Source organism: Scardinius erythrophthalmus, assembly GCF_964197995.2.
Source record: "Scardinius erythrophthalmus genome assembly, chromosome: 20".
Lineage (NCBI taxonomy): Eukaryota > Metazoa > Chordata > Actinopteri > Cypriniformes > Leuciscidae > Scardinius > Scardinius erythrophthalmus.
The window spans coordinates 1,915,828-1,943,570 of NC_138240.1; the positions used below are offsets into that span (position 1 = coordinate 1,915,828).

The 27,743-nt window shown below is 38.2% G+C and overlaps 1 protein-coding gene across 2 annotated transcripts in view; it reads right to left on the minus strand.

Moving 5' to 3' along the window:
- Nucleotides 1–3,002: 3,002 nt before the first annotated feature.
- The window catches only part of pi4kab (phosphatidylinositol 4-kinase, catalytic, alpha b), a 59,979-nt gene continuing 35,238 nt past the window's right edge, over nucleotides 3,003–27,743 (minus strand). Inside the window, exons 25-55 of one of the 2 annotated variants that reach the window (XM_081349127.1) lie at nucleotides 27,607–27,731; nucleotides 26,208–26,289; nucleotides 26,013–26,096; nucleotides 25,848–25,937; nucleotides 24,349–24,468; nucleotides 23,064–23,156; nucleotides 22,173–22,329; nucleotides 21,915–22,042; nucleotides 20,598–20,756; nucleotides 19,899–20,050; nucleotides 19,298–19,405; nucleotides 19,039–19,166; nucleotides 16,268–16,426; nucleotides 14,810–14,889; nucleotides 14,496–14,695; nucleotides 14,120–14,210; nucleotides 12,532–12,699; nucleotides 12,372–12,425; nucleotides 11,950–12,070; nucleotides 11,719–11,848; nucleotides 10,605–10,675; nucleotides 10,440–10,512; nucleotides 9,699–9,769; nucleotides 9,339–9,445; nucleotides 8,650–8,754; nucleotides 7,672–7,797; nucleotides 6,169–6,289; nucleotides 5,935–6,094; nucleotides 5,764–5,853; nucleotides 5,542–5,625; nucleotides 3,003–3,981 (exon numbers count right to left, since the gene is read on the minus strand). In XM_081349127.1, the coding sequence (XP_081205253.1) occupies nucleotides 3,930–3,981; nucleotides 5,542–5,625; nucleotides 5,764–5,853; nucleotides 5,935–6,094; nucleotides 6,169–6,289; nucleotides 7,672–7,797; nucleotides 8,650–8,754; nucleotides 9,339–9,445; nucleotides 9,699–9,769; nucleotides 10,440–10,512; nucleotides 10,605–10,675; nucleotides 11,719–11,848; nucleotides 11,950–12,070; nucleotides 12,372–12,425; nucleotides 12,532–12,699; nucleotides 14,120–14,210; nucleotides 14,496–14,695; nucleotides 14,810–14,889; nucleotides 16,268–16,426; nucleotides 19,039–19,166; nucleotides 19,298–19,405; nucleotides 19,899–20,050; nucleotides 20,598–20,756; nucleotides 21,915–22,042; nucleotides 22,173–22,329; nucleotides 23,064–23,156; nucleotides 24,349–24,468; nucleotides 25,848–25,937; nucleotides 26,013–26,096; nucleotides 26,208–26,289; nucleotides 27,607–27,731 (3,489 nt within the window). In that variant the 3' untranslated portion in view covers nucleotides 3,003–3,929. Of the gene's footprint in view, nucleotides 3,982–5,541; nucleotides 5,643–5,763; nucleotides 5,854–5,934; nucleotides 6,095–6,168; nucleotides 6,290–7,671; nucleotides 7,798–8,649; nucleotides 8,755–9,338; nucleotides 9,446–9,698; nucleotides 9,770–10,439; nucleotides 10,513–10,604; nucleotides 10,676–11,718; nucleotides 11,849–11,949; nucleotides 12,071–12,371; nucleotides 12,426–12,531; nucleotides 12,700–14,119; nucleotides 14,211–14,495; nucleotides 14,696–14,809; nucleotides 14,890–16,267; nucleotides 16,427–19,038; nucleotides 19,167–19,297; nucleotides 19,406–19,898; nucleotides 20,051–20,597; nucleotides 20,757–21,914; nucleotides 22,043–22,172; nucleotides 22,330–23,063; nucleotides 23,157–24,348; nucleotides 24,469–25,847; nucleotides 25,938–26,012; nucleotides 26,097–26,207; nucleotides 26,290–27,606; nucleotides 27,732–27,743 lie in introns of both variants that reach the window. The other variant, XR_014028951.1, reaches the window with a different exon arrangement.

The window sequence follows — 27,743 nt, forward strand, 5'->3', positions numbered from 1 at the left end:
CCGGATGGCCACAGGGAAACGGCGAATCAGCAGATGACGGCGTCGAGTCAGGAATGCTGATCAGGAGGCCGCCGTCCGCTATAAGGCTTCGAGCAGGAGAAAAATCAGCAAAGAGGTGAGTGAAACACGAGCAGAACGAATTGTTGTGTAAATCGTTCATAAAGCTGTTCTAACGTACATTTCCGGATTAATGAAAGTCTTGGTATTTTCGAAATGTTCAAAATAAATTTTCACCTGCTCCCTATCAAAAACTTTTTAGCTGCAACTCGAGCTCTGAAAGGGACTACTAGTGCTGGGAAGATAAGTTTGGATGGGTGCATGTCGAGTTTTTATTATTATTATTATTAGTCTATGAAAACTGAAAACTGTTCAACTTTGGGTAAAACGCAGCGCTCAGTCACTTTTTTCCCAGCTGTCCAATCACAGTGAAGGATGGGCGGGACAAATACCACACCAACCAATCATCCACCATGTACAACGCCTGAACAACAAAGGAGAAGTTAATATTGAGGATATTATAATATTGCATCTTTATATTCAGTAATTGTTAAAACAAACTATCTGCAAAATCAGATCGATTATAAATAACGGATTACTGTTTGGCATATATCGTTATAATCATAGCAACGAGAGGGTGAAAAACGCTGCGCCTCCAAAGCGCCACCATCTGGCCATTTTCAGAAGAGCAACTGGCATTTGTTTAGCAGGTCTTTTTTTTACACGCAGATTACTTCGAATTTCCTCATATATTTACGAAAGTTTCATGAATGAGGCCAAGTGTGTTCCTGGAGCTCATGGTTCTAGTAACATCAGGGTTTGATTCCCTACAAGGGCGAAACCAAAACTTCAAAAGTGGCGAGGCAAAAGTTTAGGATTTTGGGTGTGGATTAATATTTTGTGATTCTTATGCTTTACAACAAGGATGTGTACATTACCAGTTGTTCATGTAACACGTATTAAACTTTAAAGGGGTCATATAATGGTACATGCACTTTTACAAGTTGATTGTACTGAAATGTGTGTTGGCAGTGCCTGTACACAACCATCATAAAATGATAAAAATCCATCCAGTGTTTTTTTTTTTTAAATCTTCTTATATGTTTTCCCGTCTCTAATCAAGCTGTTCGACCGTGTGACGTCACATGGTCGGACGCCCCTCCCACGATTGTTGATTGACAGCAGCGATTCAACACAGACCCGCCCTCGCTCGTGAGCGAGCTGTCAATCATAGTCGCGGTCATTGTTGATACGCTGGAGCGCTGTCTATGAGCAGAATGGCGTCTAAGCGATTGTGGTGTTCTGTTCTTGGGTGTAATAACGAACACAGCATCATTTTGATGTTCCTAAATCCGAACCGCTGAAGACGCAGTGGCTGAGTTTGTTTTTGAAGGGAATATTCCCCACGATCAACGTCAATGCTTTCATGTTTACGCGAATCATTTCACACACCAGACTGCTTTACAAACGAGGGTCAGTAAAGCTGGATTTGCTAAGAAGCTGCTCCTGAAAAAAGGATCAGTACCAACTATTCGTGTTCCTGCTGCACCTCCAGAAGAAGAAGTGAGTGTAACGTTTTATTAACCTTTATATTAACATTTATATTAATCTTTGCAAATCGCTAGCACGCTTCACGATAAATGCGGCTAAGGTTTACACTCAGGGTACATTACGGCATCTTTTCTATATACGATGTTCTCAATATAATTCATAGTTTATAATGAACAACGCGTTATGGTTATTGTGTTACGGTGTACGCACAGAACAGAGGGGCGGGGTGCGCAAAGCTCATTATCATTTAAAGACACATGCACTCAAACGGCGTGCTGAAAACAGAGCTGTTTTTGACCGGGTAAAATGAGTGTTTTCTTACAATACTAATGAGAATTTTTAATTAAAGTGTATTACAAACTTTTAAAGGAGAACTCCGGTCAATTTTAACATTGAGCTCATTTTTTTGTACATTTGGAGTGCTGTCAGTACAGAGAACAACGACAAAAATCGGTGTTGCCTACACCGAGTTATTCTATTTTTAACATTTGCACCCTGTTGACTTCAATGGGGCAAGTACTAAACCTGCTTTTAGCCTCTTAACATCCTTGATGTGTCATTACAAGTGCACATAAAATGTGAGTGATTCCTTCTGAGTGAACACGAGTGAGTCTGACTGCAGTAGATGTGAAAGAAATGTATAAAAATGATGGTATTTAAGCCAGCGCAAATACCTTTGTTTACATCCTGTTTTTCGGTTGAAGTCCAAAGTAGTCGATTGCAGAGTTCACACGCATAGGTTTAATACCTATGATCACGCGCGTGAACTCGGCAATCGACTACTTTGGACTTCAACCGAAAAACAGGATGTAAACAAAGGTATTTGCGCTGGCTTAAATAACATCATTTTTATACATTTCTTTCACATCTACTGCAGTCAGACTCACTCGTGTTCACTCAGAAGGAATCACTCACATGGCTGTGCACTTGTAATGACACATCAAGGATGTTAAGAGGCTAAAAGCAGGTTTAGTACTTGCCCCATTGAAGTCAACAGGGTGCAAATTTTAAAAAGAGGATAACACGGTGTAGGCAACACCGATTTTTGTCGTTGTTCTCTGTATTGACAGCACTCCAAATGTACAAAAAAATGAGCTCAATGTTAAAATTGACCGGAGTTCTCCTTTAATTTAGACCCTAAAGAATCATATTAGCTTGTACAAAAATGGCATTATATGACCCCTTTAAAAGGTATCATGAATTAATATATTTTAAAGCATTAGTTTTTGATTAATGTTCATTTCTAAATTACCTTTCTATTTTTTTTATTTACTGCATAAGTAAAGTAATAAGTCCTTTTTTATCTTGACACACTGTATATATTTAGAAATGTACATTTCTGGCCTCAGTTTAGTTATATCTTTTTGTGACTTATTTCTGCAAAATCAGAGCTCCCAGTGAATGAATGGACTGATCAAATGTAGAGCTAAAAGGCATGTACACTGTAAAAGCATCTGACATTTAACAAACATTGACAATGTTGCAGTTTTATTGGTTTCTAGAAGGTGTTTTCATTGGTAATCTCACATCATTACAGTAAATGAACGACTTTTGGTAACTTCAAATCACTGTCAGTGAACAACCCCTTGAAAACACAGATATTGACTGTACATTTGAAGCATTTTGTACACTAAATAAATAAAAACACTTGCTCCGCTTCATTTGACATCTGGGATTATCACATGCACAGTAAAGAAGCTTTACAAATGCGTACAAGCAATTACTGTAGACATTTATTAAATATCACAGACAATAAATAATCCAAAAGGAATGCGAATATAAAGAGAGGAGAGAATTAATGCGACCGTACAAACGAGCGTACAAAGATTAGTCACTTACTGCACAATCGACTGATCAATAAACAGTCACATACTGCAAAACAAGCAGTGATTGATCAGGTCATGTGACCCTAAAATCAGAAATATTAATACACAAATTCAGAGCTGCAAAGAAATACAGATTCACAGGATGGCAAACATTCAACTATAAATATAATCAATCAATATAATGTGCAAATCTAAAAACCTCTAAAATTTTACATTTGTCTGTAGTTCAGACTGTCCACATCTGTAAAAACATCTGCTGTTTAATAACGACATGATTTATGTGGAAACTATTAAAGGCCATAAACAAAATCACATCAAATAAAACTAAAAATGGCACAAAATTGACTTTAAAATCAAGTATAATTGAAATCATCATGCAGCAGAAAGTTCATCGTGTGAAGAAAAGTCTCATAAGTGCTGATATAAGTGTGTATCAATCCATGCAAACTCATCTCAGGCGTATGAAGTGCACAAACACACCAGTGACAGCAGTGTGATATAGCATCAGTGAGACACACACACACACACACACACACACACACACTTCTCTGGCCTTCAGTACGGGATCTGGTTCTGATAGTACTGGATCATGTCATACGTTTTGCTCCTGGAACAAATGAAAACACATATCATGTAATTCATGCATTATTTATTAAAGAGGACTTTTACATATTCATCTCTCTTTAGTGTGTAATGTTGCTGTTTGAGTTCATCTCTATATCAGTGTCAGTGTTTCTGAACTCCTGAAACGCCTCTATTGTAGTCTTGAGTTTCTTCCAGGAACGAACACATCACAATATTCCTCATTATAATAATTAATGCGCAGAATAAAGGGGCGGGGCCTGGTTGAGTTAGTTAGTAGTGTGTTAAAGGTGAACTAAGTAACTTTTTTTACCTTAACTGAACAGCTTCGGAGTCATTGGAATGGTTATATTACTTATTTCGGGTTGAATGGTGGTCGTTTTGCACCCCCCTGGTGCCCGTGAGCGGAAAATACGCACTTGCAACTTTGAGCCGGCGGGCCGCCGGCCGCCGCGTCAGGAAGTCTCGCGTGATATCAGGTCTCGCGATGTAAACAATTGCTTTACGGCCAAAAGAAATATGCTAAAATGCTGTCATTATTGCACTCCCTCACGCTGTCCGAACTCGAATGAAGAAGACGTTTTAAAGAATGTCCCATCTGCTTTGATGTCGTTGATCTACTAGCCTCTGGTGTCTGAGAATCACCAACGAGTTTTTACAACAGTGTTGTCAAATATCTATTCCGAAGCTGTGGGGGGAGCTCTAGAGAGAAACCTGCGAGCAAAAAGTGAGAATACAGCAAAGAAATCCCAAAGCTACTGAGTGCTGCTTTAAACTGGCGGTTATGGTAATTAGGGGTGGGACATTTCCCAAAACAAACTCGAAGCGCTCGACCAATCACAACACACTGATCCAGCCGACCAATCAGAGCACAGTGTGCTTTTCAGAAGGAGGGGCTTCATAGAGACAGGAAGTAAACAGAGCGTTACTGACAGACTGGGAAGAGAGGAGCCGCAACAATGGAGAATATGAGGAAATAATGCATGAAACCTGTTCTAGTAGAGCCTGAAAACAACATGAAGACTTTAAGAAAGGAAATAATAATAATAATAATAATAATAATAATAATAATAATGGCCTCTTTAAAGTGCTCATTTAAAGTGGCCTCATTTACATGATTTTAAGTTAAAAACAAATTTTTCCTCATTCGGTTCATTGCTGATGCTCCTGTTTTCTACACTGGTGTAGTTCCTGTCTCTTTATGGTGTCACTATTGGAAGGCCTTCGCAGTGAAAAAACAGCGTTGTATCGGCATAGCGAATCACTTACCCATAATGAGTAGACGGGGTTTATGTAAATGTGTGTCATGGTGACATGGCTAAGTCACAGAAATAATGGCAGGACGACAAACGAGGAATATCAGGAAAGTGTTTTCTGTTGGAGATTCACTAGCTTTGGCAGAATGTGTTTACCTGCACAAACAGCTGATATTACACACTAAAGGAAAGGTCAAATCAAAAAAAGGCATTACAGGTTCCCTTTGAGCATCATGTTTAATGTCCATATATGATATGATGAGCACAGATTGTGTTGTTTTACATCTGTGCACTCATAGTGAATCAGACACAGACACACACACACTGACCTGCTGCTCAGGAAGCAGTTCTGGATGACTTTGATGATGAACGCCGCTGCTTCCTTCTCACTCACTCCAGGGTTAAAACGCTGCCTACAACACAAGATTCACTTCAAATCTGTATAATCTTTTATAATGCATAATAACCGATTGCATTAAAACATGTTTCTTCCAGTGCTTGATGTTTATGGACATGCAGACGTGTCTGAAAACATCGGTCCCTCGACTCACTTGAGCAGTTTGATGGTCTGACCGCGGAAACAGGGCAACCCGGTGTCCAACATCAGCGTTACCAAGGCAACCACAGCATCCATGTACGGCCTACAGGAGAAATGCGTTCAGGAAATCCACTCCATCCATTTATATTAGACACACTCACACAGGTTCACACACACATCTCACCTGACGGCCAGGTATCCGCGCACACACATCTCCATGAACCACTTAAAGGGCGTGGCCTCCATCTTCCCGCCCATGATCATCACCATCTCATCCGTCAGTTTGATGTCCGGCTCCCAGCCCAGATTCCCACCCGGAGAACTCTCAAACATGAAGCCGAAATCTGAGGAGCACACACACATTAGAAACACTCATGATAGACCCAGAACAGAGCGTTATGATGGTTTGAGGTCTCACCGATGTGGATGAGGTGTCCGTGTCTGTCCAGCATGATGTTCCCGTTGTGTCTGTCCTTGATCTGGAGCAGGAACAGCAGAAGACTGTACGCAGCCATACTCCTGATGAAGTTATACCTCGCCTGCAGAGAGAGAGAGAGAGAGAGAGAGAGAGAGAGAGAGAGAGAGACAGAGAGAGACAGAGAGAGAGAGAGAGAGAGAGAGAGAGGGAGAGAGGGAGAGAGGGAGACAGAGAGAGGGAGACAGAGAGAGGGAGACAGAGAGAGAGAGAGGGAGACAGGGAGACAGAGAGAGAGAGAGAGAGAGAGAGAGAGAGAGAGAGAGAGAGAGAGAGAGAGAGAGAGAGAGAGAGAGAGAGAGAGAGAGAGAGAGACAGAGAGACAGAGAGAGGGAGAGTGTGTGTTTTGCTTTGGATAAAAGCAACTGGGTAAAATGCATAAATGTAAATGTACAACCATATTTGAAGGCCGTCTATCCCTAAGTTTTGTTTTAATAAATTGTTTTAAGCTATGGGCACTCCTAATTAAAAAAAGAAATTTAATTAAAAATAAAGTTTCAGAATTCCAAAACTTTTGATAGCTGTTTTTTAAGGTTCTGACTCTTTTAAACCAATTAATCTACATGAATTATACAGTCATTGTTGATTTACTGGATAATCATTAAGGATATAAGAATTTTTACTTAAAGGTTGTATCAGCGATTTCAGGCCCAAACATAAATGATCACATTCATTCTAATGTGATCATCACTAATCTTTCCTAACGATCCGCTAGCTGCCCGCCTCATAAGCAGGTCGTCAAAAAACCGCGTCTCTGTTGGAAGCCTAGGCTCTGAGATCTGCACACAAAAACACCCGACAGGGGCGGGTGTTGAGGTTTTGCGCTCGTGCACGGCTGCCTATGCTTATGGGCGGGCAGCTAGCGGATCGTTAGGAAAGATTAGATGAATGTGATAATTTATGTTTGGGCCTGAAATCGCTGATACAACCTTTAATTTCTACTGTACCTGATAAAATATAGTAAAACCTAAAACACACTTTAGGCTTCCTAATATATTATTAGGGTTTTCCAAGACTGTGAATTATAAATAAACAAACAAATAAATAAATAAATAAGAAATTTGGAAATACATTGTTTTTTTAATTTAGTTAACTTTTAATTTCAGCCTATTTTAAAGTTTGTTTTTTATGACTTAATCCTAGAAGTCTAGAAAACACTTTTAAAATTAGGCTTCCCCATATTTTCCAGGTTTTCCAAGACTGTGGGAATCCTGGATTTCCAAAACAAACAAACAAACAAATAAAATAATAATATACATGAAAAATAAATAGAAAAAATATATATAAATAAATTAAAATAGGAAATATTTTAGTTGTTCTAGCTCAATTACAGTGTTTGTATGATATTAACTCCTCATGTGGAAGTTTGCTGATGCCCTCTAGTGGACGCCGGACTCCTGAGTGAGAAACAGAGTTCAGGAACAAGAGATATGAGGCTATTCTCACCTTCTGGAAGGCCAGAGTGGATTCGTCTCCGTACTGGTTACGGAAATAATCGTACATCCCAAAATCCGTCTGTCGTCCCAGCTGATCTCTGGACTTACAGTCTGGGATGCACTCGATAACGCCACACTGTTACACCAGAAACACACAGCCACAAGAGAACGTCTTCAATGTGAAAATCATAAGCTCTACATAAGTGTCACACTAGCCAACTCGAAACAAGAGCTTGCGGATCGACCTTTGGCGAAGCTCATTTCTCTGCACAATTTGCAACTCAGATCAGGAGCAGCAAACAAGCAAACGATCATAATAAAGGGATTAATATGCAATACAGGGAGTGAGATGTGTGTGTTTGTCCCTTCAGGTAATGATCATGAGATTTACAATCAATAAACAGACTGTTCGGATGTCTTTTTTTATTAGTTGTGTAAGTTTAGCCATATAAAAATGGTCAGTTACACCAGTGGTTCTCAACTCCAGTCCTCGGGACCCGTTGCTCTGCACATTTTGTATGTCTCTCTTATCTGACACATTCAGTTCAGTTCATGGAGTCTCTCTTAACGAGCTGATGATCTGATTCAGGTGTGTTAAATAAGGGAGACATACAAAATGTGCAGAGCAGCGGGTCCCGAGGACTGGAGTTGAGAACCACTGAGTTACACAATCACCACGGATGACAGATTGTGTGGGAAAAAATGACTGGTGTGATGCTAGCCGGCAAAACTCATTATTTTTATAAAAATAATTTATTAATTTAAATTTTAAAACTAAATATTAAAACTAAATAAATAAAAAAAGTTAAAGAGTTAAATAAAAAAAATACAAATAAAAAAGTAAAATATTTGTTTTAATTAAAACTAAAATAAATAAAATGTTTTATTTAAAAAAATTAATTAAAAAAATCAAATTTTGTTTTTAATAATAAAAAAATAAAAAATAAAATAAATAAATAAATAAATAAATAAAAATCACACAACTCACCCCTGGTGCCGTCGCTACCACCCTATACGGAAAAACAAACAGGTCGAGTCCCACCAGCTGGAAAATGTTCTTGAACAGGCCGATGATCTGCAAAGCCAACATGTCCTGCAGAGGAAATTAGAAAAGGAAAAAGAGAAAAAAAACCTGAAAAACTAAACCAAACTTTTTCCACTTAAATATACTACATCTGTCAAATGTGATTTACAATGCATATTTAAATACAATCCATTTGTTAATGTTTTTAAAAATTTACAGTTTAAATCTGTTGATTTATATTATATACATATTTCTATTCTGTTCTATTTATCATTTGTACTTTGGCAACACTGTAACACAGTCATGCCAATAAAGCAATCTAAATAATAGTTCATGTTTTTTTTTTTTTTTTTTTAAGTGTGGTTTTAATGGGTATTAAATGTGAATTGCAACAGATTTTTTTTTTTTTTTAAAAGAAGCCAATGTTCAATGAACAGAATCGATAATTTCACAAACTATTATAGTTACTTCCCCTGTTAGTGTAAAATGATGATGATGTGCATCACAGGTGTGAATACTGTATATATCAGCTATTTTACTATGCTTTGAGTTGTTGGCTCATCCAATCAGATTTCATGGCAGAAATGTAAACTAATAAAGTACATAAAGGACGGTAAAAAACAAAGCACATGAGATGTACGAAACTCTGATACCTGTCTGCAGTCGTCTCCTACTTTAAAGATGGCCGCCTGCCAGCAGATCTTCTGTGCGTCTTCTCCACTTTGAGCTTCATCCAGCGAGTCCGAGCGACACAATAAACCTACAAACACACACGTGTGTGTAAGAGGAGTGTGTCATCATACTTCATGTGCTGGCATGATTGAAAGGCACAATTATCCCTCAGACTTTCATCTTAAATTTCTAAAATTATTATTTAATAATATTATTATAATACAGCACAGACAATTAAATCATTCACATTCGAAGGCTGCATAATTGCTAACAATGATGTGATACGGCTGTTTGCTTCAGGAATTAAAAAAATTATGTTTGTGCCCTAATGGTTTGCATACCCTCTTTCTCGAGTTCACTCACTCCACAGCGCTTCACCTTGAACTTGGCCAGATACGGCGCTTTGGCAGCACTGAGAGGGAAAACACAGACACGTGACTTTACTGAGCATCTAAACCCCATCAAACACACATGATGCTTTTATAGATGCTGTGTGACAGTGTTCAAGTGCCTCTATTAAGCTTTTTCAGATTTGACCTTTCATGTAGTATGTAATAAAGCTGTTTCTGAATATAAAAGCTTCTGAACTGAAACGAGTCGTCAGTAATTCAGTCTCACTTCCTGCTGAATCTGCATAGGTTTGTAACTAATTTGCATAATGCCAGTCTCTGGTCTTGATTGGCTGAACAGCGTCTCTTAGCTCCGCCCTCAAACACTGTAGTTTATCTGAGATTTTAAGAGTTTGGTTCGTGTTGTTCATGTCGAGAAGACTCTGAGTTTGATACGGTAAAACCCACGCCATCGTTACTGTTCGTATCACTGTGATCAAGAGCTGAGATTCAGATATGATAATGAGCGTTTGGATTCTGACCAATCACAGCAGAGCAGCTCTCAGAGAGGCGGAGCTTAGAGAGACTGAATCCTTGATCGAAGCGTTTCAGACACTGAGAGAAAAGAGCTGATGCTGCAGTGGAGATTATGAGGAAATAAAAGTGTTGTTTGACCTTGGATGCATGTGAATCTACTGTAGGAGACGCCAAAACAAAACAGCATAATAGGGGCACTTTAGGTGATGCTTGTACCTTTGCATTGGCGTTCCAGATTTGTAGTCAATGTCTAGGACTATGGCCTCAGGGTTACTGGGCAGATAACAGCCTGAGAAACATCAAATTAACCGTTTTGTAACTAAAAGTGGTTGTAATATCAGCCAATAACACAGTGATCTGATAATGAAGAGAGATTGAAACCTGGCTGGACTTTGATGTCAGACAGAGCTCGCAGACACGCTCTCTTCCGCTCGTCTCCTTTAGGAATGGGCCTGAAACATGAGCAGAGAAACAGAGAAGATCTCAGCTTCAAGCATGAGATAAGAATGGACAATTAGCGCCATCTCAAGACTAAAACAGGAGGTGCAGGCGTTCAGTGATGTTAGACATGCTTTCAAAAGTCTCAACAAACCAACACAAGCAACAATTACCAAATAAAAATACATAAATCCCACACAACTCTTATAAAAACCTATAGAATTCATCTTAAAGTCCTATTTAACCCTTGAAAATGAAGCTAATTTGGTGTTCCTGTTCAAAAATGACTGACCAACAGAGAATTGCTTATAAGTCTCTCATTAAACTATATTATGACCAAATGTTGGATTCAATCTTTTCATCCACTTGTGTTCTTTCAGTTACCACAGGTTATATATACTTATTTTTGTAACTGATTGATCGTAAGCCTCAATGATCTGAGCTGATGCTCCTCAGTTTTTAAGTGAGATGAAGTTCACTCAAGCGTATTCTCCTCAAAACAACCGAGGAGCTCAGCTCAGATCATTGAGGCCTACGATCATTCAATTACAAAAAGAAATATATAACCTATGGTAACTGAAAGAACACAAGTTGATGAAAAGATTGAATCCTAAATTTGGTGATAATATAGCATAATGAGAGACTTATTTTGCCAGATGAGAAGTTTATCTATGCATCATCTTTTCACTCTTTTAATTCCTTTTATAACTGTTTTAATCTTCCTTTCTTTTATTTTTTGATTATTTTAATTCCTTTCTGTGTAAAGCACTTTGAATTACCAGTGTATGAAATGTGCTAAATAAATAAACTTGCCATGCAAGCAATTTTCTGTAGGCCAGTCATATTTGACCCGGAACAACACAAGTTTAACAAGGTGGGGGGAAAACATCCCAAAAAAGCATGAAAATTATCCAACATTTTTTTTGGAAAGTTGTTCTACCCTGTGTGAGCAAAGTCAGCAAGTTGTATTCCAATGTGAAAACATTAACTAGCATTTTAGGAAAAAGAATCAAAATGACCGGAGCACAAACAGAAGCTAACGGCAGGTTTCTGTTACTTTATAATGGCGGAGACATTGGTGATCTTGTTGAAGAAGTCAAACTCGCGCTGGTAGAAATCTTTAGCTGGACCCGAGAGAGACCCGATGATCTCTTCGACCAAATGCTCCAGAAGCTCCCCGATGTCCGCTAGAGAACACACACAGAATAACCATCACTGAAGAACACACACAGAATAACCGTCACTGAAGAGCTCTACACATCGACTGATGTTGGGGAGGAGCACTTACGGTCCTTCTGGTGTCCCTCCTCGTCGGTGTAGATGTTGGTCTTCATGTTCCAGATGAACTGATGTGCCAGAAGCTGAGACTTCTGTGCCGCCCACAGGATGTATTCTCTCACGTACCCCATCTACACACACACACACACACACACACACACACACACACACACACACGGTATTTTACCAGAGCAATCAACAAGTCAGGGAGAGAAAATGGGGAATGTAATATATGGCCTGCATATACAATATATTTATACTTGTGCAAAATATTACAATGATGATTGCAACTTGATTTATACCTTAACAAATCTAACTTAGCACATGCAAATAAATTTTCCATTATTTGTCCATATTATATGAAAAGTAATTTAAAGTGCCCCTATCATGCTTTTTAGGATATTATCTTTCATGTAGTGTGTAATACTATACCTTGTCATAACGGAGAGCCTGAACAATTTGTGGGATGTAAAAGAGAATCGCATCCTGTTGAACGAGAGTAAAATATACATTAATAAAGACACTCAAAATGATGCAAGATAAAGCGTTATAAAGAAATGAGAGTGTGATGATGATGCTGATGATGGCGTACAGGAGGGAAGGAGCGCAGGACTTTGACGGCGTACTGTGCGGTCAGTGGATGTGGCGGATACATGCTGGAGAAATACGACAGGCCTGTGGGAGGATCAGCCGGAGCCCAACACAAGATGTGACTCAACTCCGGAGAATCAGCATCAATCGTGTGCCACGTCACCAAGAACTGCAGCGGGACACACACACACACACACACACACACACACACACACACACACACACACACACACACACACACACACACACACACACACACACACACACACACACACACACACACACACACACACACACACACACACACACACACACACACACACACACACACACACACACACACACACACACACACACACACACACACACACACACACACACACACACACACACACACACACACACACACACACACACACACACGTTCGGTTACACAAGATCCAATAAATCAAACTGTCAGTATTTTTGAGGGAGCACAATGTTTATGAGTACTGAACTAATAACACGTCCATTAACTTTTATTTTTTCCATTAGCAAGAGTTTAGGTTAAAATTTATATGAATGCATAAGAGAAAAGTGTTTAGTTTAGGTCCAGCAACTAGGGGTGTGAGATAATATCATGATTGTTGATTTAAAGATATATGTGATCTGACATTATCAAGGAAGTCCTTTACTTTACATAAACACACCTAGCATACATACACACACATGATGTAGTCTAGTAGGTTAGAGTAGTGTGCACGCTTTCACTGCATGATTCACTCTATTAAAATGCATTTAGAATTCCCTCAATATTCAAGATAAGGAGGCAAAAATACCTCTGACTTTTATATTTACATCGATGCATGTCTCCAGTATGTTTAATACGTTATGTTTTGATTAACACATTATAAACATTTACTAAGCACCCTAACCCTAATCATTTAATATAGTTAATCAATATCACACGAAGAGTGCCGTTTTTTCTCCAAATATCAGCATGATTACAAATGTGATTTTAAATTTTTATACAACAGTAAACAAGAAGTTAATATAAAGTGACTTTTAGACACAATATTGCCTGTTTTTGCTCTATTTAGCATCTCTGAGCAACACACGCAGTGAAAGTAAAAATCAGTTGATAAAATGATTCAATGACTCACTCATTACGAGAGTCAAATGCTTCGTTCCTGAGTGAATCAGCCATTTAAATGAATTGGTTGAATCTCAATGACTCACTCATTAACAGTGACCTGCTGCCACCTACTGGTGGTTTTAATTTCACATTTAAAGCATCTTTCATTTTTTTAAGCATTTCAAAATATCAATATTCAGTGTTTATTTTGAGATATGATTTTTGTCAATATTGCACACCCCTACCTGCAACTTTTTTTTTACCTTAATTAGTTCATCTTAATATATATTTCAGAAAGAGGACAAAAACTCCAGGAAACACAGGCTGTGTAAATAAGATCCTAGACAATACAACATATTGAAGAAACTGTAGTTCTGAACATCACGTCAAATTAAATTAAATTAAATGTCTACCCGACTACAGTCTATTACTCGTTCATTTGATCATGTGTTTCTGTTGGGTTCTGGATGTTCACCTTCACAGCCTCAGGAACGTCACTGACCGCTCCCGGATCCAGCCGAACCAAGCGGGTCACTTCTGAGAAAATGGCTTCGGTGTTCTTGAACCTGGAAAATATCAGTTTCAGAATCATTTCATATTATTAGAGCACTTTAATCATTCCTGGAGCTTTGCCAAAACCATGGGTTAGATTTTCAGGGAATGCATGATCAGATGCAGGTAGAGCTTGAACCCAATGCGAGTCACCAAATGCATAAAATATAAAATTCATCACCAAATGCATAAAATATAAAATGCATAAAATATAAAATCCATCACCAAATACATTAAATATAAAATCCATCACCAAATGCATAAAATAAGATGCAAACGTCGTGCATGCGCTCTCTCACCTGGCCGGCAGCTGCAGGGCGAGATACGGCGCGATGCTCCACGCTAGGTTAACGTTGTCCTTCCACTGTTTCTCAGTCAGGCTGATGTATTTGGACCTCCAGTTGGCGATGCTGGTCTCCACAGACTGCTCTGCTGAGATCTGGAGCTCCTGGCTGCCCAGAGGATTGTACCAGGTGGTCAGACGCTCCACCTCGCTGGCCTAACAACCAGAAATATCACTGGTTTAATCTTATACTAATTAAAAAACATACTACTAGAGGTCATGATATCTGTAGTAAAGAGACACATATTCATTACATCACTGTAATCTCACCAGCAGGGCCAGCAGGAGCGTCCTGCGCTTCATGAAGTATTTGTGCAGCTGCGTTCCTCGGTTCGTCTTCTTTGACAGACCTACAAAATAATTTAATATCCAAGTAGGTCATATGATGAAGAAGCATGACAATTTTACAAATGGAGCTCAAGTAGGTCATATGATGAAGAAGCATGACAATTTTACAAATGGAGCTCAAGGTAATCGTTTTCATGTTGCATTTTTATTGGCTCATAGTTTGACGTAGGTCGTAGCAGCAAACACACTGATGATCAGGCAAAATTTATGAAAGTGTCAGAAAATGATCGCAGGCTATCTTTGGTCGCAAGACGGTCTTTGAACCTCTCTCTCTGTACGACGTTTAGGAGCCACGAGCACAGAGATCACCATGATTGGCCATCTTTCGTCTGGGAAAAGTCAAAATCGTAGAATGTGCACTGATCATTAAACTCCTTTTGATCTAAAGGTACATGCTAGAAATGAGTTTTGTAAACAAACAGGCCCAATTTATGTGTATGAATTTATTTAAAAAAATGGATAGTGAAGGAACAGCGACAAGTGTGCAACACACATGTGACCTGGTGAAGTTGGTTGATGAAACTCCAGAGCGAACAGAACTGGAACCGAATTTTCATTTGTATCTCATGGTTTTTTTCATATTTCATTTTGATTACTACATCACTCCATCAATATTATTATTCTGACATGTGGACAACAGATTAAAGAGTGAGCAGATGTGTCCAAACATTTGAATGGTAGAGCATTTTATGTGGTGTGAGGTCAGAGAGATTAAGGATACTAGAGCGTGAGAGAGATAGAGTGAGTGTGTGTGTGCGCGCACGTGTGTGTGTGTGTGTGTGTGTGTGTGTGTGTGTGTACCTGATTTCTTGGAGAGTGTGGAGACTCCGCTGGACAGTGGGTAAGTGTTGATCCAGCCCTGAGTGTGTGTGTGTGTGTGTGTGTGTGTGTACCTGATTTCTTGGAGAGTGTGGAGACTCCGCTGGACAGTGGGTAAGTGTTGATCCAGCCCTGAGTGAGTGTGTGTGTGTGTGTGTGTGTGTGTGTGTGTGTGTGTGTGTGTGTGTGTGTGTGTGTGTGTGTGTGCCCTTGTTTATATTACATTGTGGGGACCAAATGTCCCCATAAGAATAGTAAAACCTGAGATCACCTACATTGTGGGGACCAGCCAGCGGTCCCCACTTTTCAAAAGGCTTATAAATCACACAGGATGAGTTGTTTTGAGAAAGTAAAAATGCAGAATGTCTCCTGTGATGGGCAGGTTTAGGGGCAGGGGCAGTGTGTGTGTGTGTGTGTGTGTGTGATGGGCAGGTTTAGGGGCAGGGGCAGTGTAAGGGGATAGAATATACAGTTTGTACGGTATAAAAACCATTACGTCTATGGAGAGTCCCCACAAAGATAGTGAACCAGACATGTGTGTGTGTGTGTGTGTGTGTGTACCTGATTTCTTGGAGAGTGTGGAGACTCCGCTGGACAGTGGGTAAGTGTTGATCCAGCCCTGATTGGCCTGTTGTCTGGATCCCACAGCCGCGTCCAGACTGCTCCTCGAGTCGGTCACCGCCATCACAGACAGACTGTTCACAGACACGTCCTGAGGGTCTGAGCACACAAGAGCTGTGTCCCTAATGATGCACTATGCACTTATACACTATGCACTCAACCATGTAGTGCATTAACTTTATATGTTTATTTTGTCTTTCAACATCAGAGTCTGACAGCTCCTCCCCCTCTGCTATGAAATTAAAGCTGCGGCAGCCGAGTGCATGAAGTGTCCAATGTTACACACTTCGTTTCTTCGGTTGAATAAGTGCATCATCCGGGTCCTTAAAGGGTCATTTCACCCATTTGAACATTGTTTTTTATTTAAAGTGGGTCATATATGTAGTCGAAATGTAAAATAATTTTTGAATTTGGTGCATTCGTGACCGAGGAAAGACAAAAAATAACTTCAGGACGCATTTGTATGAAAGACAACAACTCCCACAATGCACCACATTGCACAGCTCCGCAAGCCACTCCCACTAATCCAGAAAGCGCATATCTGCCTATAAGAGAAATCACTCTTCCGTCTACAAGGCTAGCTACTACCAGAGCTTGAAATTCATTTCACATTCACACAAAATGTCTAGTTAGTTGGCGAACTCATATAGTGCATTACTCCTCGTTTGTATTTCTTTCGAAAAGGTGAATTATTGCATGGTACCTGGATGTTCAGTCAGAACATATGCGGTGCGAAACTAGGATAGTTCTCAACACAAACGTCCGTGTCCTCGTCTGATTCAGAGATTTCGTCCAGGAGAAATTGTCATCGTTGAAATTCTTTGCCGCAGACGGACTCTATCTCTGTGTTCGTAGCGGTTCGTAGCTGCATTGTGAGATCACCGGCGCCACCAGTCCGCCCTAACTCGAGCCAGTCCGGGCTCCTCGTCCGCGGCAGGCAGGTCTTCTGCCTCGGCTGCTCTTCGCTATAATGCGGTTTGTAAAGGTAGCCACAAACACCTGATTCAAGCATCAGACTTCCGAAATCCTCTTCTTCTATATCATATTGAGCACTCTCCTCCGCTATTGTCATAACTTTACATCTGTCTCCACAGCGCCTGTTAGCTTAGCTTCAAACAAGATGGAGGATATTGCTTTCAGTTTCAGAGAGTAAAGTCCCACCCACTGATCTGTAATAGGTCTGTAGCGTGAGCGCGCCCCACCCTGGGAAAGATGAGAAACTAGTGTCTGTAGTCTTAACAGAAATCCCCCCCTCTAACACTTCCTCCTACAATGACGCAAAATGACGATTTTTGCGTCATTGTAGGAGGAAGTGTAAGAGGTAAATAACAGATTTCTCCCGTCTCAGGGGAAAATGAGAGAGTGTTGCACGACCATTCAATAGTATGACTGGGTTTCTAACAATGCAAAGCTTAATGCAAATGGGTGAAGTGTCCCTTTAAAGTGAACTTTTTCTTTGTAGAATTTTCAATGTGAACGGACTACGCGCACTATTTATACTACAAAATGGCGTAGAATAGTGCACAAGTACACGATTTGGGACGCACCTAAGGTTTATGGGTACAAATAACATGTCCATTGACTTTTCGTTTTTTTTTTGATAGGTTAAAATGTATATGAAAAGTGTATATTATGGGTCCTGTAATTTTTCATTCATCATTTTTAATCACCTTTTTATCTCAGTTCCCATCATTTTATTAAATGATCCCGTCATGTGACAAATAAGTTTGTAAATATACAAATATTCCATGTAGTCGCTCAATTAACATGAGCTCCTAAACACTGCATGTATAATAGTCTTATTTAGGGGGTGTTCACAGTTGTAGTTCAGTTTGCTTGGTTCATTTGGTCCGGACCAAAAAAAAAAAGTTTGTCCTGGTCTGCTTAGCGTTCACATTGGCATTTTAACACAGAACCTAAAGGTACAGGCATAAGTTCACAACCTGATTGGTCGGCTTTTATAAAATTTCATGATAAAACTGTATGTGCGTAGCTACATATGATGGGATTTTGACCAGCTGAGAACTCGTGCAGAGATTATAAAATGTGTAAAGGAGTCAAAACAGCGTCAGGAATGCCTCCCACACACACCCACCCATATGGGGACATTTAATATTCAATAATATTATCGATCTGCCTTACTTAAGGTGGACGATGACACAATTTTCTTCTAGAAACAAACTTTGTTGTATTATTTTCATGTTATCACTGTGAAGCTGCTTTGATACAATCTGTATTGTAAAAAGCACTATATAAATAAAAGTGACTTGACTTATAAAAGATAGATGCCTTTTAAATATTACAATGGAGGTGATGTTGATTAATGGAGAAAAAACACTTTTGTTTTAGAGGCCAGTTCTCCTTTGGCTATAGAGTTCAAATATATTAACAACAACGTGAAAAGCATGAGCTCATTGTTTCTGACTTAAATTATTACATTGTTTAAATGAATATATTTTTAGCTAACTGTGTGATTTAGTATATGTACATTTCTGAAATACATAACTTAGACAGTTTCCTCTGATAACACATCACTCTAAATTGTAATGTGGACTCATGCGTTTCTGTAAAGCTGCTTTGAAATGATGTGTATTGTGTAAAGCGCTATACAAATAAATGTGAATTGAAATGAAATACACATGTAACATCACACCTGTCTGGAGGATTTGAGCTGAAGATCGCTCATATGAACTTCGATGATGTTCGTTTACCTGGTGGGACGAGCTGAATGGCTGTGAGGTATTTCTTATCCGACAGCAAACACGCGTAGAACTTGATCATGATGCTGATGTCTTCACGCAGGCGCTTCTCCGGCTGAGTGGGGAACCGTGGAGCCACACTGAAACACACACACACACACACACACACACACACACACACACACACACACACACACACAGACACACACACATTCAGTTCGCTGCAAGAGACACTACACATTTCCCCTGCCGGTGTGGGTGTTCATAATACCTGAAGTAATCAAAGGCTGTAGAGTAGATCTTCTCTCTCAGGACATTACGGATGGTGGCATTGGTCACGACATCAGCATGCAGAAGAGTGAGACCGAGAGTCAGGAGCCTAATCGCACAATTACAACACTCACAGGTTATATACAACAATACCATGTGTGTTTATATGTACAAAAACAACAACAAATGTTTTTGTCCTGGTCTCCTTAGCGTTCACACTGGCATTTTAACAACATTTTTAACTAAAGATACCAAACCTAAAGGCACAGGGATGTGTTAACCTGATTGGTCGGCTTTTATGACGTATAATTACCAATGCTGTGTGCTGGGATGAATGCGCTCAGTGTGTGTGCGTACAGTAGCTTTATATGATGGTAATTTGAACATTTATGATTTATATGTGCACATACAGATATAAGCTAGTTACAAAAAATATAGTCGTCAACATTTGAAGTGGATCAAAACCTTTCATCAAAGTAATATATGAATTTTGAACAATACCTGTTCTTGTCTTAGGACAATTTTGATGAACTTTTTTTGATCCACTTCAAATGTTGACTGGTGTAGTTAATAGTGTAAATGCTGTAAAACGTGTGTTTCACCTGAACCGGGGTCCTATAGCGGCGACGTGTCGGTTCAGGCAGCTCTTGGGTCCCCCGACGCTGATGGACAGGGCTTTCTGCAGGAGAACCGTGAAGATCTCCACCTGATCTGCACTGCAGTACTTCGCGATCTCAAATCTCTGCACTAGAAACTAAACACACACACACACACACAGTACATTATAATAGTGAGTAGAGAAAAAATATAATAATGCAACTTAAAACAAATTATAATAATATTAATTTCTCAGTGTATAAATTTGGTGTTAATAAAATATCGATGCCTTTTAAATTTTAGAATGGGGGTGATGTTGATTAATGTAGAAAAAACACTTTAATAGTCAATTTTATCCCTTAAAACTTATCTTTGATCCCTAAAATTACAAATTTAAAAGTTTTTTTCTTGAAAACACCAGCGATTTCAAAGTGTGTTTTTGAGACTGTCTTTGGTTCACTGCAGTTTTAAGGAGGAAATACTCAGCAATGCTGTCGACTTATGAATTTACACATGGATTGTCTTAAAGCAGATTAAAAACACCACATAGACACATAAACAACATTAAAAGCTGGATTTTCACCACTAGGGGGACTTTAACAACAATGTGAAAAGCACTGTGTAAAGTCAGTTTTATTTACATACAGTGTGCATACTATATTCTGCATAAAATCGTAAGAGTAGTAGTAAGCAATAATCCAGACCTCGATCCAGAGTGAATGCGGAGTGACGTTGGGTGGACGAGGCAGTGGTTGACTCTCTTCTGAAGCCGCTAAAGGATCGGCCTCGGACTCGGTCTCCGAGAACAAGCCCATCTTCAGCTTGATGGTCATCTGCCAGGCGTCTGCCATCTCACGCATGAACTGCACACACACGTCATGAACACAGGGTTTTCACAGCATGTCATGCTGTTATAGTGAAAGGGATAGTTCACCCAATATGAAAATTAGCCCATGATTTACTCATCCTGAAGCCATCCTAGGTGTTTATGACATTCTTCTTTCAGACAAACACAATTGGAGTTATATTAAAAAAATGTCCTGGCTCTTCCAAGCTTTATAATGGGAGTTAATGGGTGTATTTTTTTGGAAGTCCATCAAAGTGCATCCATCCATGATAAAAGTGCATCTATTCATGATTAAAGTGCATCTATTCATGATTAAAGTGCATATATTCATGATTAAAGTGCATCTATCCATGATAAAAGTGCATCTATCCATGATAAAAGTGCATCTATTCATGATTAAAGTGCATCTATTCATGATTAAAGTGCATCTATCCATGATAAAAGTGCATCTATCCATCATAAAAGTTCATCTATCCTTGATAAAAGTGCATCTATTCATGATTAAAGTGCATCTATCCATGATAAAAGTGCATCTATCCATGATAAAAGTGCATCTGTCCATCATAAAAGTGCATCTATCATCATAAAAGTGCATCTATCCATGATAAAAGTGCATCTATTCATGATAAAAGTGCATCTATTCATGATAAAAGTGCATCTATCCATCATAAAAGTGCATCTATTCATGATTAAAGTGCATCTATTCATGATAAAAGTGCATCTATCATCATAAAAGTGCATCTGTCCATGATAAAAGTGCATCTGTCCATGATAAAAGTGCATCTGTCCATGATAAAAGTGCATCTATCCATGATAAAAGTGCATCTATCATCATAGAAGTGCATCTGTCCATCATAAAAGTGCATCTATCCATCATAAAAGTGCATCTATCATCATAAAAGTGCATCTATCCATCATAAAAGTGCATCTATCATCATAAAAGTGCATCTGTCCATGATAAAAGTGCATCTGTCCATGATAAAAGTGCATCTATCATCATAAAAGTGCATCTATCCATCATAAAAGTGCATCTATCATCATAAAAGTGCATCTATCCATCATAAAAGTGCATCTATCCATCATAAAAGTGCATCTATCATCATAAAAGTGCATCTATTCATGATAAAAAAAAAATGTTTTTAGATTTTTGGGTGAACTATCCCTTTAAAGTTACCTGGACTTCAGCTCCACTGCGAGCTGCGAGAAGCCATTCCCAACATGCGATGGCCGTCTCCATTCCCTGCTCCGTGAACATCTTCAGAGGAGACGAGCAGAGATGATGCAGCAGCTGGAGATCGCAGTCTGAGACAGAGAAGTTTGTGTGCGTCACTCAAACATCATGCATTCGATGCGGTGTGTGTGTGTGTGTGTGTGTGTGTGTGTGTGTGTGTGTGTGTGTGTGTGTGTGTGTGTGTGTGTGTGTGTGTGTTACCTTTAGTGCTGATGAACAGTGCGGTCATCTTAAACATGTTTTGCATGAAGGCGTCAGAGTTTTTGGCGTCCAGAGCGTCGCTCATCTGAGAGATCATCAGTTTGCTGGGGTTCGACTCGCTGTGCGTCGCCTCTGCAAACTGCAGCATCCCAGCCACCTCAACACACACACACAGACACACACACACAATCAAATGCTCTGCTCTTGCATTACGGACACTTAAACATGTCCAGTTCATGTGTCAACCAAAAAACAAGAAAGGTATGAAAATGAAGCCTATTAAAATACAGATTTTTTGCATTGTGATATTATTTATGCAACAATAAAGCACATTTTCCTCATAATACAAAAACAATATATATATATATATTCCTTTTGGCCCTAAAAATAGACTTTCATTATGGAAAATAATACGAATATGTTATTTTTTTTATTAATATTTTCTGTGAAAAAAAGTATGTCCCAATGCAAATAAATAAATACATTAAAATTATTTAATTAAATTAAAATTTAAAAATATAATAATAATAATAAATAAAAAAAACCACACATTTAAATTAAAATGAATAAATAAAAAATATATATTGGTCCTTAAATAATTGGTCCAAAAAAATAGACTTTCTTTATGGAAAATAATAAGACTACATTATTTCTTATTTCCTTATTTAAATTTTCTGTGAAAAAAAGTGTCACATTATGTCAGAAAGCAAATAAATATTTAAATTTAAATGGATTAAATTAAAATGAATAAATAAATAATAATGATTTTCTTTATAAAAAAAAAAAGAAAGATATTTTCGGATTATTTTTTACAGAAAATTAAAATAAAGAAATAATGTTCCAGTCAAGTTTGATGAGATTCACTCCTCAACACACTACTGAAGCGTTTACCTCTCCGGTGTAGCGGTTCCGCAGGTTGAGCGACGCCATGAAGTTGGAGTAATCCTTCTTCACACAGGAGGGCCGCTCCGTCAGCTGGGTAACCTGGGCATGATGGGAACTGATTCAGTCTCTTCACAGTTAAAAACATCACTAATGCACATTCCAGACTAGTCCTTCGTCTATAAAGCATCAGGCGTGCTGTGAGGAGGAGCAGTGGGAATATACTGATCCACTGCTATGATTAAAGACATATCTGGGTCTGTAAACAGAACAAGAGTTCAACAAGATGAAGCAACTGAAAGCATTGAGTACCAACCTGAGGAAAAGCTGCCTGGGACGAGGGGGAGGGACACACGGCAGGCCACACCCACCAAACCCAGGGCCAACCAATCACAGCGCACACACAGATGAGTTAGCAGAGACACAATGATGTAACGGCACAAACAAAATGACAAATGATACGCAAACATGCTGCAAAATTACAGCAGTGCGCATACCATGCAAAAAACAACACAAAGACCAACAGGCATAACATGAACACAACAGTGCTAATGAATATTCATAAAGAGTTACTACAGGAATCATCAATATTACATCTCGCATTTGATTTTAGTCAGAAACATCTGGTTAGTTTTAAGTAGCGTAGTGTGAAAAGCACAATCTGTGTAACACTCTTCACAACACACACTGTTTCGAATCTTCTTTACAGTAATTCATATGGTTAATGTTTATAATGCATTATAGTCCACCTTAAGGTCAAATTTGCAGTGCATTGTGGGATACAGTGCATCATAAAGTGTTATACTGAACACTATAGTAAATGTAGCAGGACATTTGGCTCAATGCATACATAAAACTCTCATAATAAACTGCACTAACTGCTAAAAGAGCTGACAAATATTTAATGCATAATTACTGCAAATATTATCTTCAAAGCTGCTTTGAAACTATGTGCATTATGAAAAGATCTATATAAATAAAACTGATTTGACCATTTAATAAGTAAATAATCATTGAAATATGATTATGTTTAAATTATATACATATTCAGATGTTCAATCAATCAGTTTTTGAATTTAGTGATTTCAATATGTATCATAAATCAAAAATCTTCTTCGTAAATGATTGTTTTTCTTCTATAGACTGGCCGCCGTCTTACCTTAATCTGCCCAAAAACCTCAGTTACCATCTCAGTAACCATCTACCGTAAGAGCACAGCATCGGTTACCGCCGGGACGTGTGTTTGTGAGCGGGACTGTGTGTGTGTGTGTGTGTGAGACGTGTGTATTCTCACCCCCAGCGTCGTGCTTTGACGGTTGTACCCGGCGAAGCTGAGAATGCTCTCGGTGGCCATCGCCAGACCCGTGTGCTGAGACAGACCCGACAGCCAGTTCTGGTGCTTGTTCAGATACTCCTGAGACACACAAATATAGATCCACTGTTTCTTGAGCATCAAATAAGCGATTTCTGAAGGATCATGTGACACTAAAGCTGAATTTTCAGCATCATTACTCCAGTCTTCAATCACAGGAATAAATTAGTTCAAAATTATATTCACATAGAAAACGGCTATTTTGTAAGTATATTTCACAGTTTTTACTGTATTTTTGATAGCCTTGGTGAGCAGAAGACAAAAACATTCATAAAAATTCATACAACCCTAAACTTTTGAACGGTCATGATTAACATAAACCTTTGTATTTACATGATATTCAAAGAATACCACAGTATTACCACAGCTGACTGGTTTCCATTTAAGGCTGATTAAAACTAACACTGCATCTAATTCACATCATATAGTTTGCCAAGTACCCCAGATGGTAAACTATTCCTGGTGAAAGCTAATATTACCCACAAATCCTTCTGCTACGGAAGAGGGAGAGCTGGTTCTTTTTTATTAAAAGTTAAAATCCCCATGAAGTCAATCATTTTATCCCTTAAAACTCATCTTTGATCACCAAAATTACATATTTATGTTTTTTTTCTGTTAAAAATAAAAACTTCATGCCTTAAAATATCTTGAATGTAACTCTACACGCTCGCCCTCATTTAGTATACGTGGTTCTATGAATATGCAAATGAGCCCCGCCTCCACTCACAGCAGTTACGTAATCAGATTACTTAGTAACTATTAAAGTAACGCATTACTTTTTAAATTTTCAACAAAATATCTTAGTTACTTTTTCAAATAAGTAATGCTAGTTACTTTTTCACATTTATTGACTGACAGCTCTCCTGTCAACATGTTGAGAGAAATAAAGTGAGGAGGTGTTGTGTGTGTGTGTGTGTGTGTGTGTGTGTGTGTGTGTGTGTGTGTGTGTGTGTGTGTGTGTGTGTGTGTGTGTGTGTGTGTGTGTGTGTGTGTGTGTAAACATGATGGTTATTGTAGTTCTAGACTAAATGTGAACATGCATTTACTCATCTCACTTGCACGAAAACATTCAGTATTCCTTAAAATTAATAAAAACAGCAAAATGCAATTGGTTTGAGCCTCTCCTATACAGGCGTAAACATTTCCTTCCTCCTGAGGCTTACGCATTTCACTTTTGGTGTGAAAGGCCCTTAACGTTTGCCAAAAACCTAACTTTTATTGTTGTTATTAAAAAAAAAAACAAGCAAGCCCAGCCCAGGTGAGAAAAAGTAACGCAAATGAAATGTAACCCATTTCTTTTAATAAAAAGTAACTAAGTAACGCAATTGGTTACTTTTTTTCGGGAGTAACGCAATATTGTAATGAATTACTTTTAAAAGTAACTTTCCCCAACACTGACAGTGTGTGTGACTTGAGCTCACCTGGAGATGAGACTTGGTAACGGAGGCGGCCCACTTCATGGCCTCCTTCAAGATCTCTCCACAGCGAGCGGCAAAGTCCTTCACGATGCTCTGGACAACAAACAACATTTCAGAACACCGGAGTCCAATCGAGAGCACATTCATGTCTCAGAGGCTCCGTCTCACCTCTCGCGCCTCATGCGTGTCCGGGACCGTTATTCTGTACGGGGTGTCGGGGATGTCGTAGTACGGCTGATCTTTGTGGATGTCCTGTTTAACAGAGGTCAGGGTAAGTGAATGACATGTGAGAGCGTAAACATGAGTTATATCGGTCACGTGTGTGTGTGTGTGTGTGTGTGTGTGTGTGTGTGTTGTACTGACGGCGCTCAGGGACAGAGACAGAGTCTGCAGGATGTCCAACATGGTCTTCAAAACTCTCCCGCTCCACAACAGGTGTGGAAACCTAAACGACAAGCAGAGATTTCACACACTGTGTTCAAGCAATAAATATTTTACTATAGCAGTAATACTTATGTAATAAATACATTTTTTTTTTTTATTATTATTAAATTAATACAATTAAATACATCAATATTTTACTATAGCAGTAATAATACTAAACATAGTTTTTTTGTATTATTATTACATTAATATAATTAAATTCATAAATACTTTTATACTTTTATTTTTATTCATAAATAAAAAAATACTATTGCAATAATACTACAGCAATAAAAATACAAAAAAATGATAGTTAAAAATAATGATAATCAGCATAATTTTTTTATATAATTATTATTACATCAATATAGAGGACAAACAGTGATTTTATAGATTAGAGCTTTTAGTTTGTTTTTCTGTGAGATAAATAAATAGGAATATTATTACAGTTATTATTAATCATTAGCGTAATTTTAATTATTATTAATACATAATTATTATTAATATTAAATTATATAAATGATAATAAATCATTATAATAAAAGAAAAAAATGTTTACTATAGCACTTATACTATGTAATAAAAATACTAAACAAAAATAAAAGTTTAATAATAATAATAATAATAAAATAAAATAAAATAAAATAAAATAAAATAAAATAAAATAAAATAAAATAAAATAAAATAAAATAAAATAAAATAATAATTTTATTTTACAGAACAACACTAAAATTATAAAACTAATATTTATGCCGGTCTACATTTCTTTACTTTCAAATGTGAAACTATAGAGCTGAAGTTTACAATAGAGTAAAACTGCAGGGAGACCCAAGAACTCTTTTGTTGAAAACAGATTTATAAACGATTCGTTTGCCACATTTTGTCTTTTCAAAAGCAAGTTAAAAGCAACCTAAACTCACAGTGCTTGCAGACTTTGTGTGGAACTCTATACTCTAATAGTAATAAGCATAAAAAATTTAATAAAAACTACAAGGAATATATGAAGAGTTCAGATGCAAAACCCTCTAAATGCCATCTGAAATTTCCTCCTAGAATGATCATTTTTATGAAGCTCGTATATTTAAGTTCAGTAATTTCACTTAAATGGCAATGAAAATTACCTATTAATTGCCATTTAAGTGAAATTATAGAACTTAAATATACGAGCTTCATAAAAATTATCATTCTAGAAGAAAATTTCAGATGGCATTTAGAGGTTTTTGCATCTGAACTCTTCATATATATATTGGGGGAAATTGTTGAGTTTACATCATCAGTGATGCTTTAATATGCTGTCTAGGTAGGGCTCAATAGCGTTTGGCAGAAAGTCAAAGTTTACGTTTCGGCGAGTCCTGAGAGGTATTTATCCGCGACTCTGCGGATCCTCTTGTGGGTGTGGTTAAAGTTGACCAATAGGAACTGAGCATGGCGCTCAAGCTCCTCCTCGTGCTCTTTAGTCTTGGGCTGAAACACAAC